The sequence below is a fragment of the Hippoglossus hippoglossus genome, chromosome 14 (genome assembly GCF_009819705.1).
Source record: "Hippoglossus hippoglossus isolate fHipHip1 chromosome 14, fHipHip1.pri, whole genome shotgun sequence".
Taxonomy (NCBI): domain Eukaryota; kingdom Metazoa; phylum Chordata; class Actinopteri; order Pleuronectiformes; family Pleuronectidae; genus Hippoglossus; species Hippoglossus hippoglossus.
In genome coordinates this window covers 13,648,368-13,660,890 of record NC_047164.1, presented here as the reverse complement: position 1 = coordinate 13,660,890, position 12,523 = coordinate 13,648,368, and the positions used below count along the sequence as shown (strand labels likewise).

At 40.4% G+C, this 12,523-nt stretch overlaps 1 protein-coding gene across 1 annotated transcript; it reads left to right on the top strand.

The window, feature by feature from the left end:
• Window positions 1–7,209: 7,209 nt before the first annotated feature.
• Window positions 7,210–12,240, top strand: cdc23 (CDC23 (cell division cycle 23, yeast, homolog)). The gene is made up of 16 exons (XM_034607613.1): window positions 7,210–7,332; window positions 7,684–7,756; window positions 8,265–8,402; window positions 8,540–8,582; window positions 8,678–8,783; window positions 8,881–9,013; window positions 9,247–9,424; window positions 9,523–9,620; window positions 9,887–9,968; window positions 10,320–10,473; window positions 10,583–10,702; window positions 10,824–10,899; window positions 11,007–11,068; window positions 11,178–11,256; window positions 11,721–11,840; window positions 11,943–12,240. The coding sequence occupies exons 1-16, from the start codon at window positions 7,220–7,222 to the stop codon at window positions 12,093–12,095; spliced, it is 1,728 nt and encodes a 575-aa protein (XP_034463504.1). The 5' UTR covers window positions 7,210–7,219; the 3' UTR covers window positions 12,096–12,240.
• The last annotated feature ends 283 nt before the right edge of the window (window positions 12,241–12,523 follow it).

Sequence of the window (12,523 nt, the reverse complement as noted above, 5' to 3'; positions counted from 1 at the left end):
CTGTTTTAGTCATTTAAGCTCATGTCATGCCAGTGGTTCTCCCCCACCATCGACATGCTGCTTCGATTTACAAGGTTTTATCCACTTAAACTGTATTCATTGCTCAATGACACAGCTGGGCGGAAATACAGAAGTTAATTTGACCTGAATCTTCATTTGGGTTTGGTGCTCAGTGTTTTTGTCATCAAGGAAAATGCAGTTCTGTGGCATTGTTGTATTTGTGGATGTGAACAATGTGAATCGAAACGAAATTGAATCCGTATCCTCATTTTTTGGAGATCAAATTTCATCTGTTACTGCACATGTACTGGACACATTAAACATAAATATTTGGCTGTTACTTCAGCTCAGGCAGAGCAATAATTTACATGTCTGCTTGGACAAAATCATCTTCACCCAAGGTCCTCCCACAAGCTTTTTACACCACATGTCATGATCCCTGTTGTTTCTGAAATATTTCACAAATACTACTGCACTTTACGTTCTTTATATTTAAGTGCATAACATCTATTTTTGTCAAAAGACATCAGCTATGTCCAGCTTTTCAATCTCAAGAAGATGGCTTCATTTTAGAGTTTTTCTACTCAGCCAGAGGTGATTTTATCTTTCACCCCCCAGTAGTATTTTCTACTCCACTACACACAATTTTCACCCGTGGTCACTGAGTAAAACTGAGTTAAACTGAGTCTGAGGCAGCATATGTCTGCCATGTCCTGAAGATGCTTACAGACTCAATTTGCTTTGGCAGGAACTATGCAACTCCTGGTCTCACTGTTCAGTACAACCTGTGCAAACTTCACAAACCTGTTTTCAGCCATTACCTGAAATCTGAGATCTCACAATGTGAAAGAAAGTGATTTTAAAAAATCCCTAGATCCTCAATCTGATCCAGATCCACACCAAAATGTAATAGATTCTTCCACGCTCTGTGATAATCCATTCAGTATTTTTGCATAATCTTGCTTACAAAAAAACAAACAACCAAACTGACAGGGATGTAAATATAACCTACTTGGCGGAGGTAATTAGACTTGTCAGTGTAGGGAAACCACAGGTATGGCTCCCTTACAATAAAGTGTTGCCATTAGTCATTTCAGTAAGTCAGCACGACACCAGAGACCTGAGTGACTCATCGGCCTGTAATGCAGGGATCATTAATGTGAGTTATCCCACCTGTGGTTTGCACTCACCTACAACATCAGATAATCTGTAACTCATTCATTCAGCTGTTTTAATCGACGCTCCAGGAACAACACGATGCTGATTCCCTGCTGGCTGTACTGTTGTACTGCCTCTACTTGTTGAGTGCAGTTTTCTGAGTCGAGTTGCCTGAAGCAGAGCGACAGGCTCTCTGAAGCGATGACCAAAAGATGAAGGCCACTTTTAATGGCTCCTCTGTCGGCCTTCAGAGGGCGGAGGTTTGCCTCACATCGAGGTCCTCTGCTGCTGCAGGTGTTTTAACAGTAGTGGTTCTTTTGGGAGCTGCCAGAGGTTGGGATGATGGAAGGTGGACGAGCTGCTTCAGCTTTTCCACAAACTCCTCTGTCTCAATCTAAGCGGACCGGACCCTGCATCCATCAGATGTCTCCTTATCTGTTGAAACTTGACTGGTAAAGAAAATCCCAGTAAAGGAAATCATCACTCAACATTGTTATGAACTTAGCTGTTCTAAGTTTCACTGGGATGTGAGATTCTCTCCTGGTAGAGGGGGGGCTTCCTGTGCATGACAGAGTAGAGCTGACTGCAGATCCTCTCCTCCACATTTATACAAGATGCACCTGAGACATCCTCCTCCTACTTCCTCTCAGAGAGGATCCAGGACTCTGACTCTCCACTGACGAGAAGCTGGGGGCTGGCATGAGGCGGGGGTGCCCTGCTGGAAGGAGAGCCCCAGTCTTGGAGCTATGGGCTGACTGAAGCCCACAGGCTCTCTGCAGCTCTCAGCCCTTACTGATTTCTGGAGCCGCTCTTTATTGTGGCTGTTAAAAATATATAGATATTAAATAGATATTTTACTTTTTAAACTCAATAGAGTCTATAAATAAACACAGTGACATTAAACATTATATTAACTGGCACTTGCTGTCGCTTGACTTTGTTTCCAAGGGTGTTTTTCCTTTAACTTAAGTCTTTTCCTCTGCAACATAACTTCATGTTGTTTGACATTGCAGAGCTGCACTGTAGCTGCAAAAAAGGGAGTGGCAAGTTAACCCTCTAGTAGTTGAAATTGGAGTTACTGATGGTTTACAATGACCGTAGTGGAACAGAAACACAGAGTCATTGTGTTGCTTTTGTCCGGCTCCAGAATCTCTAAATGAAGTCCATCTACTGTGTTCTGCAGCTGTGCCGTTTATGGTCCATGGCCTGTCCTTGTGGAGATGACCAGCACGACTGCGGTCAACCTCTCTCCGCTCACCACTGACCTCTTCGGCCTCTTCTGTGGCCGCTTCCTGTTGCACTGCACAATGAGTGTCATTAAAAAGCATCAGAGTTAGCAGCTGGAGCTATATCATGTTGATGTCACGTACTTTTCAGTATGTCAGTACATATATTATTATATTACATATTATATTATTACAGGCTTCAGAACTTTTTGTCACCAATCCCATAAAGGTATGTATAATAAGCGGGCCCCAGGAATAAATTATTAAAGACCAAAGTATTGATATGTTCTGACACCATCAATTCCGAAAAAGAAAGATGAAGGGATTTTTATTTGTTATTGCTATATAAAAGTTGTTTTGCACTTTTTATGCTGCCCACACCATTCCTGGTGAGAGGAGAGATCTCTGTCGGGGCTTGCGTGAGAGGGGGTGGGGGCCGTTCTCTATCTCTCACACGTTGCACGAGAAACACTCAAGCACATTGTTTGCCATATTTTCCCTTTCAATTACACAGCTGTCCCAAAATTCTGTCTCAGCAGGTTCATCATGCACTTCACTGCCCCATACCTGCAGGTTGTCTGTCTGTGTGTGTGTGTGTGTGTGTGTGTGTGTGTGTGTGTGTGTGTGTGTGTGTGTGTGTGTGTGTGTGTGTGTGTGTGTGTGTGTGTGTGTGTGTGTGTGTGTGTGTGTGCGTGCGTGCGTGTGTGTGTGTGTGTGAAGTGCTATAGAGGCAAGAAGAAAGAAAGACATCAGGAACGAGTGTGTGCGTGACTGTATGTGAAAGAGAGGAAGGGCTGAATGAAAGGGACGGACTATAGGGCTCGTCTCTGCACCTCTTTCAACCTGCTCAGTGAGCCATGTGCTGGGCCTTGTAAACTGCAGTGCTACTTGATTACTTTGTCAGTCTTCTTAAGTGGCTTTTGCTCCGTGGAGAAAATTGGGAGACATGTCCAACGGAGGATGTCCAACGGAGGGTGGGAAGTGCGGGGAGGTGAGTGGGGACGCTGCATCCAAATGAAGGGGAATTATATCTTGCTGCTGTGTGAGAAATTAACGTATCACTGGCCATTTCAAGTTTTTTGGCGTGAGAATCTCAGCATCATGCAGCACTGCTGAAGAGGACTCGTTCCCTCTCTGCTGTGAGCCTTAGTGAAATCTACTCTATCATCACCATAAGAGGAGCCTATAGGGAAATCAGAGGCAGAGATTAATTTCTCCTACCAACTTCCCAGTTCAGTTCTTTGAATGAATTCCAAGCGATTAATAAAGACATTTCAAACACACATGTCCTGAGGCACCTTTCAAAGACAGGGAGAGAAAGATGCGGATGGTCAACTTCACTGTCAGATTTGCAGAGGACATGTGATGCTACTGGCAAAGCATTGTAGTTCAGCACGATTAAAGGGAAACACGTCAAAATGATTCTTGTTTTGCTCTAATGATATGATGTACACTATATGTCACATTTTTTGTAATAATATTTGTTACTCTGTATACAGATACACTGGACTGGGTATTTCTTGCTTCTACTGGCGTGATCCAGTTAGACAGTGCCACCCCTTGGCAATATGAGGTACTTGATACATTCCAAACCCATGTGCCAAATGTCTGGTGACTGCACGTGCTTTCTGCTCACTGAGATGTTGAATTGATGCCTATCTGGCCAACAAAGAGGTACAGTGGCCTACATGATAAAAATGAACTTAAAAACTAAAAAACTAAAAAAGAACCAAACATTGATACAGAGAATTATCCTGGCATTAGAGTGTGAGGTCATGCTCTACATTTAACATTTACATTGGGTGAGAGGGGGGCTACACCTCGGACAGGTCACCATCCAATCACAGAGCCGACATACAGAGACATTTACTTTCACATTCACACCTTTGGTCAACTCCAATTCTTCAAGTCTTCGAATGCCCATTCGATCAAGAAATGTGACTTCATGATGATCTACAGATTGAACCTGACGCTGCTCCGTAGTTTCTCTGCTGTACAGCAGACCCTTATGTTTGGTATGCTAGTTGCAAAGACAATAATACTCAGGGAATGCAAGGCTACCAGTATTCCTTGTTTCTCCAGATAGTTAATGGGACTGGTTTCAGGGACACATCTTGAGAGGCTTTGGAGCAACATGCAAGGTTTTCATGAAATATTTGAGAGCACCTGGGGCATCTGAGGCACCTTAACTTCCCTGAATAACACTGCGAATTTTTTGTGAAAATATGAACCAAGCTCATGGAGAGTCTATTGATCCTGTATTCCTCACTTGCTCTCCTTTTGTTTTGTTGCTCTATTGACGAATTACGCAACAACAGACATCATCAATAATGAGGTCTGTGATCTGGTGAGGGTTTGAATAGCATACATAAAGAAGCTGTGCTTGTACTTCAGTGCAGTGTGGTGGATGTCCCAACACCAGTGATGCTGCTGATCTTGACAGACAGGAACATGATGAGCCGTGTCAGCTCTGCACCAGTGAAGCAGGGCCAAGCGCCGCGGCCAGTGGCAGGAGCTGGGCAGGCAATCAAATAAGACACATTATGGTACAAGAAAGAGTCATAATGTTCCTGCTCCTTCACAGCTCACTACTGAGTTGGATATTGATGAAATAAGTTAGTGCTGTTTCGGTGCATGGTCATGCAGATGATATTAACAGAACATGCTCAGGTCGGGTTTAGCAGAGCATAAAAGAGCCCTTTCTGAGGCATTAACACAATCTGACTGTGCTAATACAAAAACTTACATCATCAGCAAGGCTTTGGTTATTAATATTTGTAGGAGGGTTGAACGATTGTGGGAACCTTGAACCACCATGCTGTATTCTGTCATATCCAATATAAGCCTATATTATAAAATGATTTAGTCTACTTCAATTACAGTGAGTTTTGTGTATCTAAATGACAAGTGGCACAAGATGAATTTTGTCATTTCAATTTGTCCTTCGTAAAAAGGTACATATGTATATCACAAATATGATGATCAGAAAAGTTGTTGAAATTATTACTGTCTGTAAAGTACATCAAATCACATCAATTAGATCAATTAGACAGGTTTGTGGAGAGTCAAAGTGTAGTCTTAGAAAAGATTGCAGGTTAAAAGGTTTGTAAATAATAATAATAATAATAATAATAATAATAATAATAATAATAATAATAATAATAATAATAATCGACATTGATTTGAAAACCTGTAATGCAAATGCTGCATATCTGCATTAGTATGTGATGGATATACTGGAATGAACTTTACAAAAGAGGAAAAGTAAGTTGGTACTGGATGTTTGTTGTACTGGATGCTAAAATAAATTCAAACAAAGGCTATTCACACAAACATCTTCAGAGTAACTGATCTGATTGCACCATAGCCCCATCAAAAATCATTTGATTGGACAATGAACACAATGTATCATTGCTCTAACTTCTGTTAACATCAGTTTGACCCTGTACTTTTAGATATAACCAGAAACAAATCAGGGATAACCCTATAGCAGCAGTGATATAATGTTCTCAGTTTTTGAACAAATTGTGACTTTTTCTGTGACTTGTGCTCTTCTGACCTCTTGTGGCTGAAATTTGTCTACCCACAAAAAATGTTAGATAATGGAATATTGATTGGAGGTAGACCCTCCTTTTTTCATCAAGTAATTTCTAACTTTTAAAATGTCTTTTTCAATGACTTTTAGTTTTTCAGGTTTACAAAGAATGTAGCTATAGAAGAAAATTATATAACAGAAAACGTAAGGGCTCATTAAGTTTCCCTGCAGCAAACAGACTGAAAGATTATTTCTTAAATGAATTGCTGAATGTTTTGTTGTTTTTGCTCAGAGTGTTTAGATGACTATTTAAGATGGATGGAATTAAGTGGAGACTTTCCCAGGGGGTACGATTACTGAGCTGTTCACATCATCCAATGTTTTCTCTGCTTTGGTGAACTCACTCTGTGTCACTAACAAAAGCAAAGAGCTTCAGGAGGGCCACACGCTCCCTAACCCAAATATTCCATTCAAATATATCTTCCTGTTGTTAACTTGGGATGTTAACAAACTAATATTGGTGGATGTTTCTGACAATGTGCTTAAAGTTGTCATCAGTTAATAAGATGAAGCAAATATATCAGGAACCTCTCACATTTTCAAAATGTCATTGGATCTTTTATATATAGTCTATGATCAATACAACCACAGATTATCTATATTTTGGAGGGGATTCGTTTTCGTCCCTGTTGGACTCAACAATATTGTAACAAAAGCGTTGTCTTGATTAATTCACCAAAGATCAGTTTTTTGGTCTTTTCGTGGAATTTGTTGATATTAATCAAAGCATATAAAATCAGCAGAATCATCCTTTGAGAAGGTCTTTTTTGAGAGAAAGTAGAGAGATGTGGAAACAAAAATTTATCAGCAAACTTACTATTACTTTAGAGTAGTATCTAAGGGTTTTGTCAAATTTGAAATATTCTTTGAAACTTTTTACAGTCATTGTAAAAACCAACTGTAACAATATAACAACAACTGATATTTTTACATTTACCATTAGTTTTCAACCTCTCATCACATTTAATTAATTCCCCTCACCAATTTATAATAATCATAAAAATCTATCATCTATTTACAATATATATATAATCTATCTATATATATCATCTATACAAATTTTAAAAAATTTGATTTAATTCTATTTTAAACTGCTGTGTCTGGTTTTTCTTTCTCTTTTTTAATAAATGATCTATGGCTCATTCTGTCAGTGCGAGGAAGGAAGTGATGTCACTCCTGGTGGGCGGGACTATCTCTTTGTAACTTCCAACCATCCAATAAGACGCTCGCTTGCCGAAATATGAAAATGGCGGCTCTCTGCTGTGAGTTTGGGGACCTGGTGCAAATCAAAAAACAGCTAATAACAGTGATATCGCTTTGTAAAGAAAGAGGACTTCTGCACAGCGGCAAGTGGTGAGACCGACTGAGACCACCGTGTCACTCTCCGCCTGTATCTCTGCTCTGTTATCTCTATAACGGACTGTTAGCTGCCTGTTAGCTAGGTTAGCCGTGCTGTTGACAAGTGTCGTTTTATCAATGTAGCTAATGCTGTTTCCACAATACATCCTACACAGCCTGTTATCGTTACATTTCAGATAAGAAGAGACGTTAAATGACTAAGTGTTGTGTTCACAGAGCTAAAGCAGCATCAGTTGAAATAGTACATAACCCAGCTGCTAACTGTATTCAGATACATGTATAGTGATGGTGTTTTACATCTGCATAATAGTTTTGTCTCATGCTGAACCCATGTTTACCTTTCAGGGCTTCTGAGTTGGCCTTTGCTTTGGACCGACTCCCTAAAGATGAGTTACCCCCATCCGCTCCCTTCACTGAGGTGTGTACACACTGGCAGGGGCCAAGGCTTTTCTGGCTTTTATTTATTATCATTCTATCACATTAAAACCCACTAAGTAGTTTTACAGTTGGAAATCATATTGGTGTGTGTTCATGTGTGGATTCACATACACTAATCAGCCACAACCAGTTGTCCATTGGTGTGGCTGTAGTTAAGTAATAGCGTGCAAAGGGCTGTGAAGAAAGATTTTACCAAAAAATAAAGTATCAATCATGTGGTGATCAGTGTATGTATGACGACTGACAAGCGTGGAAATATGTTCTGGTCATTGTGAAACTGTAGAGGGGAGGTCGTCAGCTGGGTAGGTGGTCCTTCACATGTGGGGATCGAATCTCAAAACTCACCGGACACGTTTGGGTGCATTCAGAGCTGAACTTAGTGCTGACCACTTGTGATCAGATCACTCAGGATGGATGTTAATATCAGGTCTGACTCATTAAAGATGATTAAAAGGACTTTTCTTGTTCATTGTTTGTCCAAAATACAGGAAGATGCTCAAGACCTGGATGCACTTACACTGGCTAAATCCTACTTTGACCTGAAAGAGTATGACCGTTCTGCTTACTTCCTGAAAGGCTGCTGCAGTCAGAAGGCCTATTTCCTTTATATGTATTCTCGCTACCTGGTAAGATTCTATACATATCTGCTATGCCAACATATCGATATTCTTTAGATCTTTGGTTTCATTTCATCACAGGACTGCTTTTAGGTTGAATATAGGAAATGTGAACCATTTTGAAAAGTGTCCTTCTTTGTCTTCAGTCAGGTGAAAAAAAGAAGGACGATGAGACGGTGGACAGCCTGGGTGAGGACTTTTCCGTTTGGTCTAATAACAGAATTGAAGGTACTTTTGTTTCCCTCCTACACTGAATTTCTATGTGTTTTTCTACGTGTTTCCAGGCCCCCTGGAGAAGGGTCAGGTTCGCAATGAAGCCCTGCGAGAGCTGAGGGTTGAGCTCAGTAAGAAGCACAATGCAGGAGAGTTGGACGGCTTCACCTTGTACTTGTAAGAACATTTCCAGCAAACTGTGCACACTTTCCCCCAGATTGGATACTTCTGATAAGCTCTATTATGTGTGCATTAATATGTGAATGTATGGCAGGTATGGGGTGGTGCTACGAAAGCTGGATCTGCTAAAGGAGGCCGTTGAAGTGTTTGTTGAGGCAATTCATGCACTTCCTCTTCACTGGGGAGCCTGGCTGGAGCTCAGTAACCTTGTCACCAATATTGAAATGGTAACTACAGCTTGATTTTACACATTTTTAGACATTTAACATATCATTTTGTCATTGATTTCATATGCACAGTCCATTAGTAATCATTTACACAACCAAATAAGTCCTCAAAACCCAGCCTCATTGCGTTTAAGCTAAACTTTACATATCCGAGAACGTGAACAGTGTCAGGTAATTTAAAGGAAGTGAAATGATGCCATCAAACTTGCCCTGTCCTTTGATTTTCTCCACAGCTGAAGTCACTGTCTCTGCCAGATGTTTGGATCAAAGACTTCTTCATGGCCCACATGTACACAGAGCTGCAGATGATCAAGGAAGCATTGCAGAAATACCAAAACCTCATTGAGGCTGGATTTTCTAAGAGCACCTACATCATCTCCCAGATCGCTGTGGCCTACCACAACATCAGAGGTTCAACTTTTAACCTGTCTAATAGGACTTAAGGCCGTCAGAACCAGGTTATTGGGGCAAGTTTGAGTCCTATAGCACTCTGCCTTCTTTCATTCCAGATATCGACCAAGCTCTGGCTCTGTTCAACGAGTTGCGGGAACAGGACCCATATCGCATTGACAACATGGACACTTTCTCCAACCTGCTCTATGTTAAGGTGAGTTCACTGCTTGTAATGTGATACCCTGTTGATAAAGAAGTGTGTTTTGATGTTTTCCCTCAGCTGTTTGACGTGGTGGTTACAGTCCAGATAATATCACCCTTGAGTGGGACAGATGCTTCCTGACAAAAGGCTTCACTATAACAATTTGATGTTTTTGTTTGACCTTTTAAATTACATCAGGAGTTCACTAGTTTTCAGCAGATGATCTTAGGGAATGGGGCCCTATTGAAAGGAACTGATGATAATGATCTTTTCCACAGAGCATGAAGCCAGAGTTGAGCTACCTGGCCCACAACCTGGTGGAGATCGACAAGTACAGAGTGGAGACGTGCTGTGTCATCGGTAAGCATTGAGCTGATCAGATCAAAAACCTCTGTTCACTAAATTGAAGCGATGATTTGTTGAATCCACTTCATATGGAAACAGAATTATAATTTAAATAAATGTTTTTTATTTATCTTTTAAAATATTAAACATGAAAAGTTTTACAAGTGATGACACTTTATTTGTAAGAAATTAATATCTACTTCTAAATGATTAACATAAACTAAAGTAGACAGCAAAAGGTTTTTACTAATTAAAAACAGTTCAAGTTTTTATTATTCTTCGGGATTATCAACCTGTGGAGTCATAAGATATTGTGAAAAAATCCAACTCATGTATGCTCGAATAAATCACATGTCTCCTCCACAGGTAACTATTACAGCTTACGCTCTCAGCATGAGAAAGCAGCCCTGTACTTCCAGCGGGCCCTTAAACTGAACCCTCGCTGCCTTGGTGCCTGGACTCTCATGGGCCACGAGTACATGGAAATGAAGAACACTTCAGCTGCCATTCAGGCCTACAGGTCAGAGTTTGTGCTTATTTCTAGAACTTCTAATTATGCAGTAGGTTTCAGACCTTCTGAATTGGCATTGTGAGCATTGTTTCATGTTTTGTTTTTTTACATTTCACAGGCATGCTATTGAAGTGAACAAGCGTGACTACCGTGCCTGGTATGGCTTAGGTCAGACGTATGAGATCCTGAAGATGCCCTTTTACTGTTTGTACTATTATCGAAAGGCTCACCAGCTCAGGTATGGATTTTTTCTAAGAGGATTTAGATTATGATGTTTCAGTAAATGAAACATTGTAACAATATGTGGATAATTTATAAATATAATGTTTGCATTGACATACCATGATGCTCTCTTGTAGGCCTAATGACTCCCGCATGTTAGTTGCACTGGGTGAAAGCTACGAAAAACTGTCACAGCAAGTGGAAGCCAAGAAGGTTTGTATGTTGCAACTGTGAATGCACCCTGGTTTATGTAATAAATTCATTGTTTCTGACTTGTTTGATTTATGACATGACATATTTTATTACATGTATTTGTTCAGTGTTACTGGAGGGCGTACTCTGTTGGAGATGTAGAGAAAATGGCTCTCCTCAAATTAGCAAAGTAAGTGTCACCATATTCTGAGACTGTAGCATTTTCTCTCGGTTGTCATGTCAACATTTGTTTTGTTGAGAAACAGTTGCTTAATCTATATGTCTTATTCCTCTATTAGGCTCCATGAACAGCTGAATGAGTCTGATGATGCTGCCCAGTGTTACATGCTTTACATCCAAGATATTTTCTCCTGTGGGGTAAGCATTTCAAAGTCTCTGAATACATATGCACAAACATAGTTGGAGTAAAGAAAATATTCATACATCAGCATACAGATGTTTTAGACAATAATTTGCTTTCAACTTAGTGGTAGTAGTTTTGGGGAACAGACATTTCCTGTTTCAGAATGACATTTTCTCTCTGCAAAAAGTCAGGACCCTTAAAATAGTTTTGATTTGGTTTGGAAGAACTATCTAAGACAGTAGCTATGACCTCAACCCCATCCAACACCTTTGGGATCAATTTGAACGAGTACATCCTTGTAGCGATGATCCAAAACCTTGTGGAAAGTTTTCCCATAAAAGTTGAGCCTGTCATAGCAGCAGATTAAACCCTGATTTAGCAGTAATACATTATCACAAATGTAATGTCCACATACTTTAGGCCATGTACTGTATTTGTTTGGATGCAATCTAATTCTAATAAAATCTTGTCATGACAGGAACAACTGGAGCACGCTGAGGTGAGCACAGCCCTACGGTACCTGGGTCAATACTATTTCAAGAACAAGCTCTACGATGAAGCTTCTCTCTGCGCTCAGCGCTGCTGCGACTACAATGATGTAAGTGTACCTGTATAATCTGAGCTGATGCCTTTCCTAGCTGTAGTTGTAGTAAATAGCAGTAACACACTAACTGGTGTTGATGGTCACTCTCGTCTGTAGGCACGTGAAGAGGGAAAAGCTTTGTTGAGGCAGATCTCACAGGTCCGAGATCAGATTGAGACGCCCTCAGCGGATCTGTTTGCACCGCTCTCGAACAACAACACTCCAGTCAGGAGGGTGTCTCCTCTGAACCTCATCTCCTTCACACCTTGACCCCCAACCTGCTCTTCACTGACCTTGAAACAGACAATTTGTGTAGCCTGTGACATGAAACTTTGACAGGGTTGATGGACTGTTGCGAGGATTTTCCTGTTTGTATACAAAATTGTTTATGGCATTAAAAATGCTTTTGTTTGTACAATTTGCAATCCTGATCAGTTCTGTAAATCAATGCAGGTGACAGACTGTGGACTTTTTGAACAGATTCTTTAAGACACAGGCAATTTTAGTAGAATTTATTGCCTTGGTAATGGAGGAAAAAAAAAAAAAAAAAGCACACAAAAAAGGTCCATCACAGACACAGAGGGAAAAGAGACACTTGGTACTATTTACATAAACAACATGTAGAACAAGAACACACAAACACGTCATGCTTTGACTTTCAGTCACATGTCGATGCCTCAACACTGTATATATGTAAA

Excerpts from the sequence above, each read along its gene's own strand:
- cdc23 (XM_034607613.1), top strand. The coding sequence starts at position 7,220 with ATGAAAATGGCGGCTCTCTGCTGTGAGTTTGGGGACCTGGTGCAAATC. Across the intron at positions 8,784-8,880 it reads GACGGCTTCACCTTGTACTT|GTATGGGGTGGTGCTACGAA; the intron begins GTAAGAACATTT and ends AATGTATGGCAG. Across the intron at positions 10,703-10,823 it reads CGAAAGGCTCACCAGCTCAG|GCCTAATGACTCCCGCATGT; the intron begins GTATGGATTTTT and ends GCTCTCTTGTAG.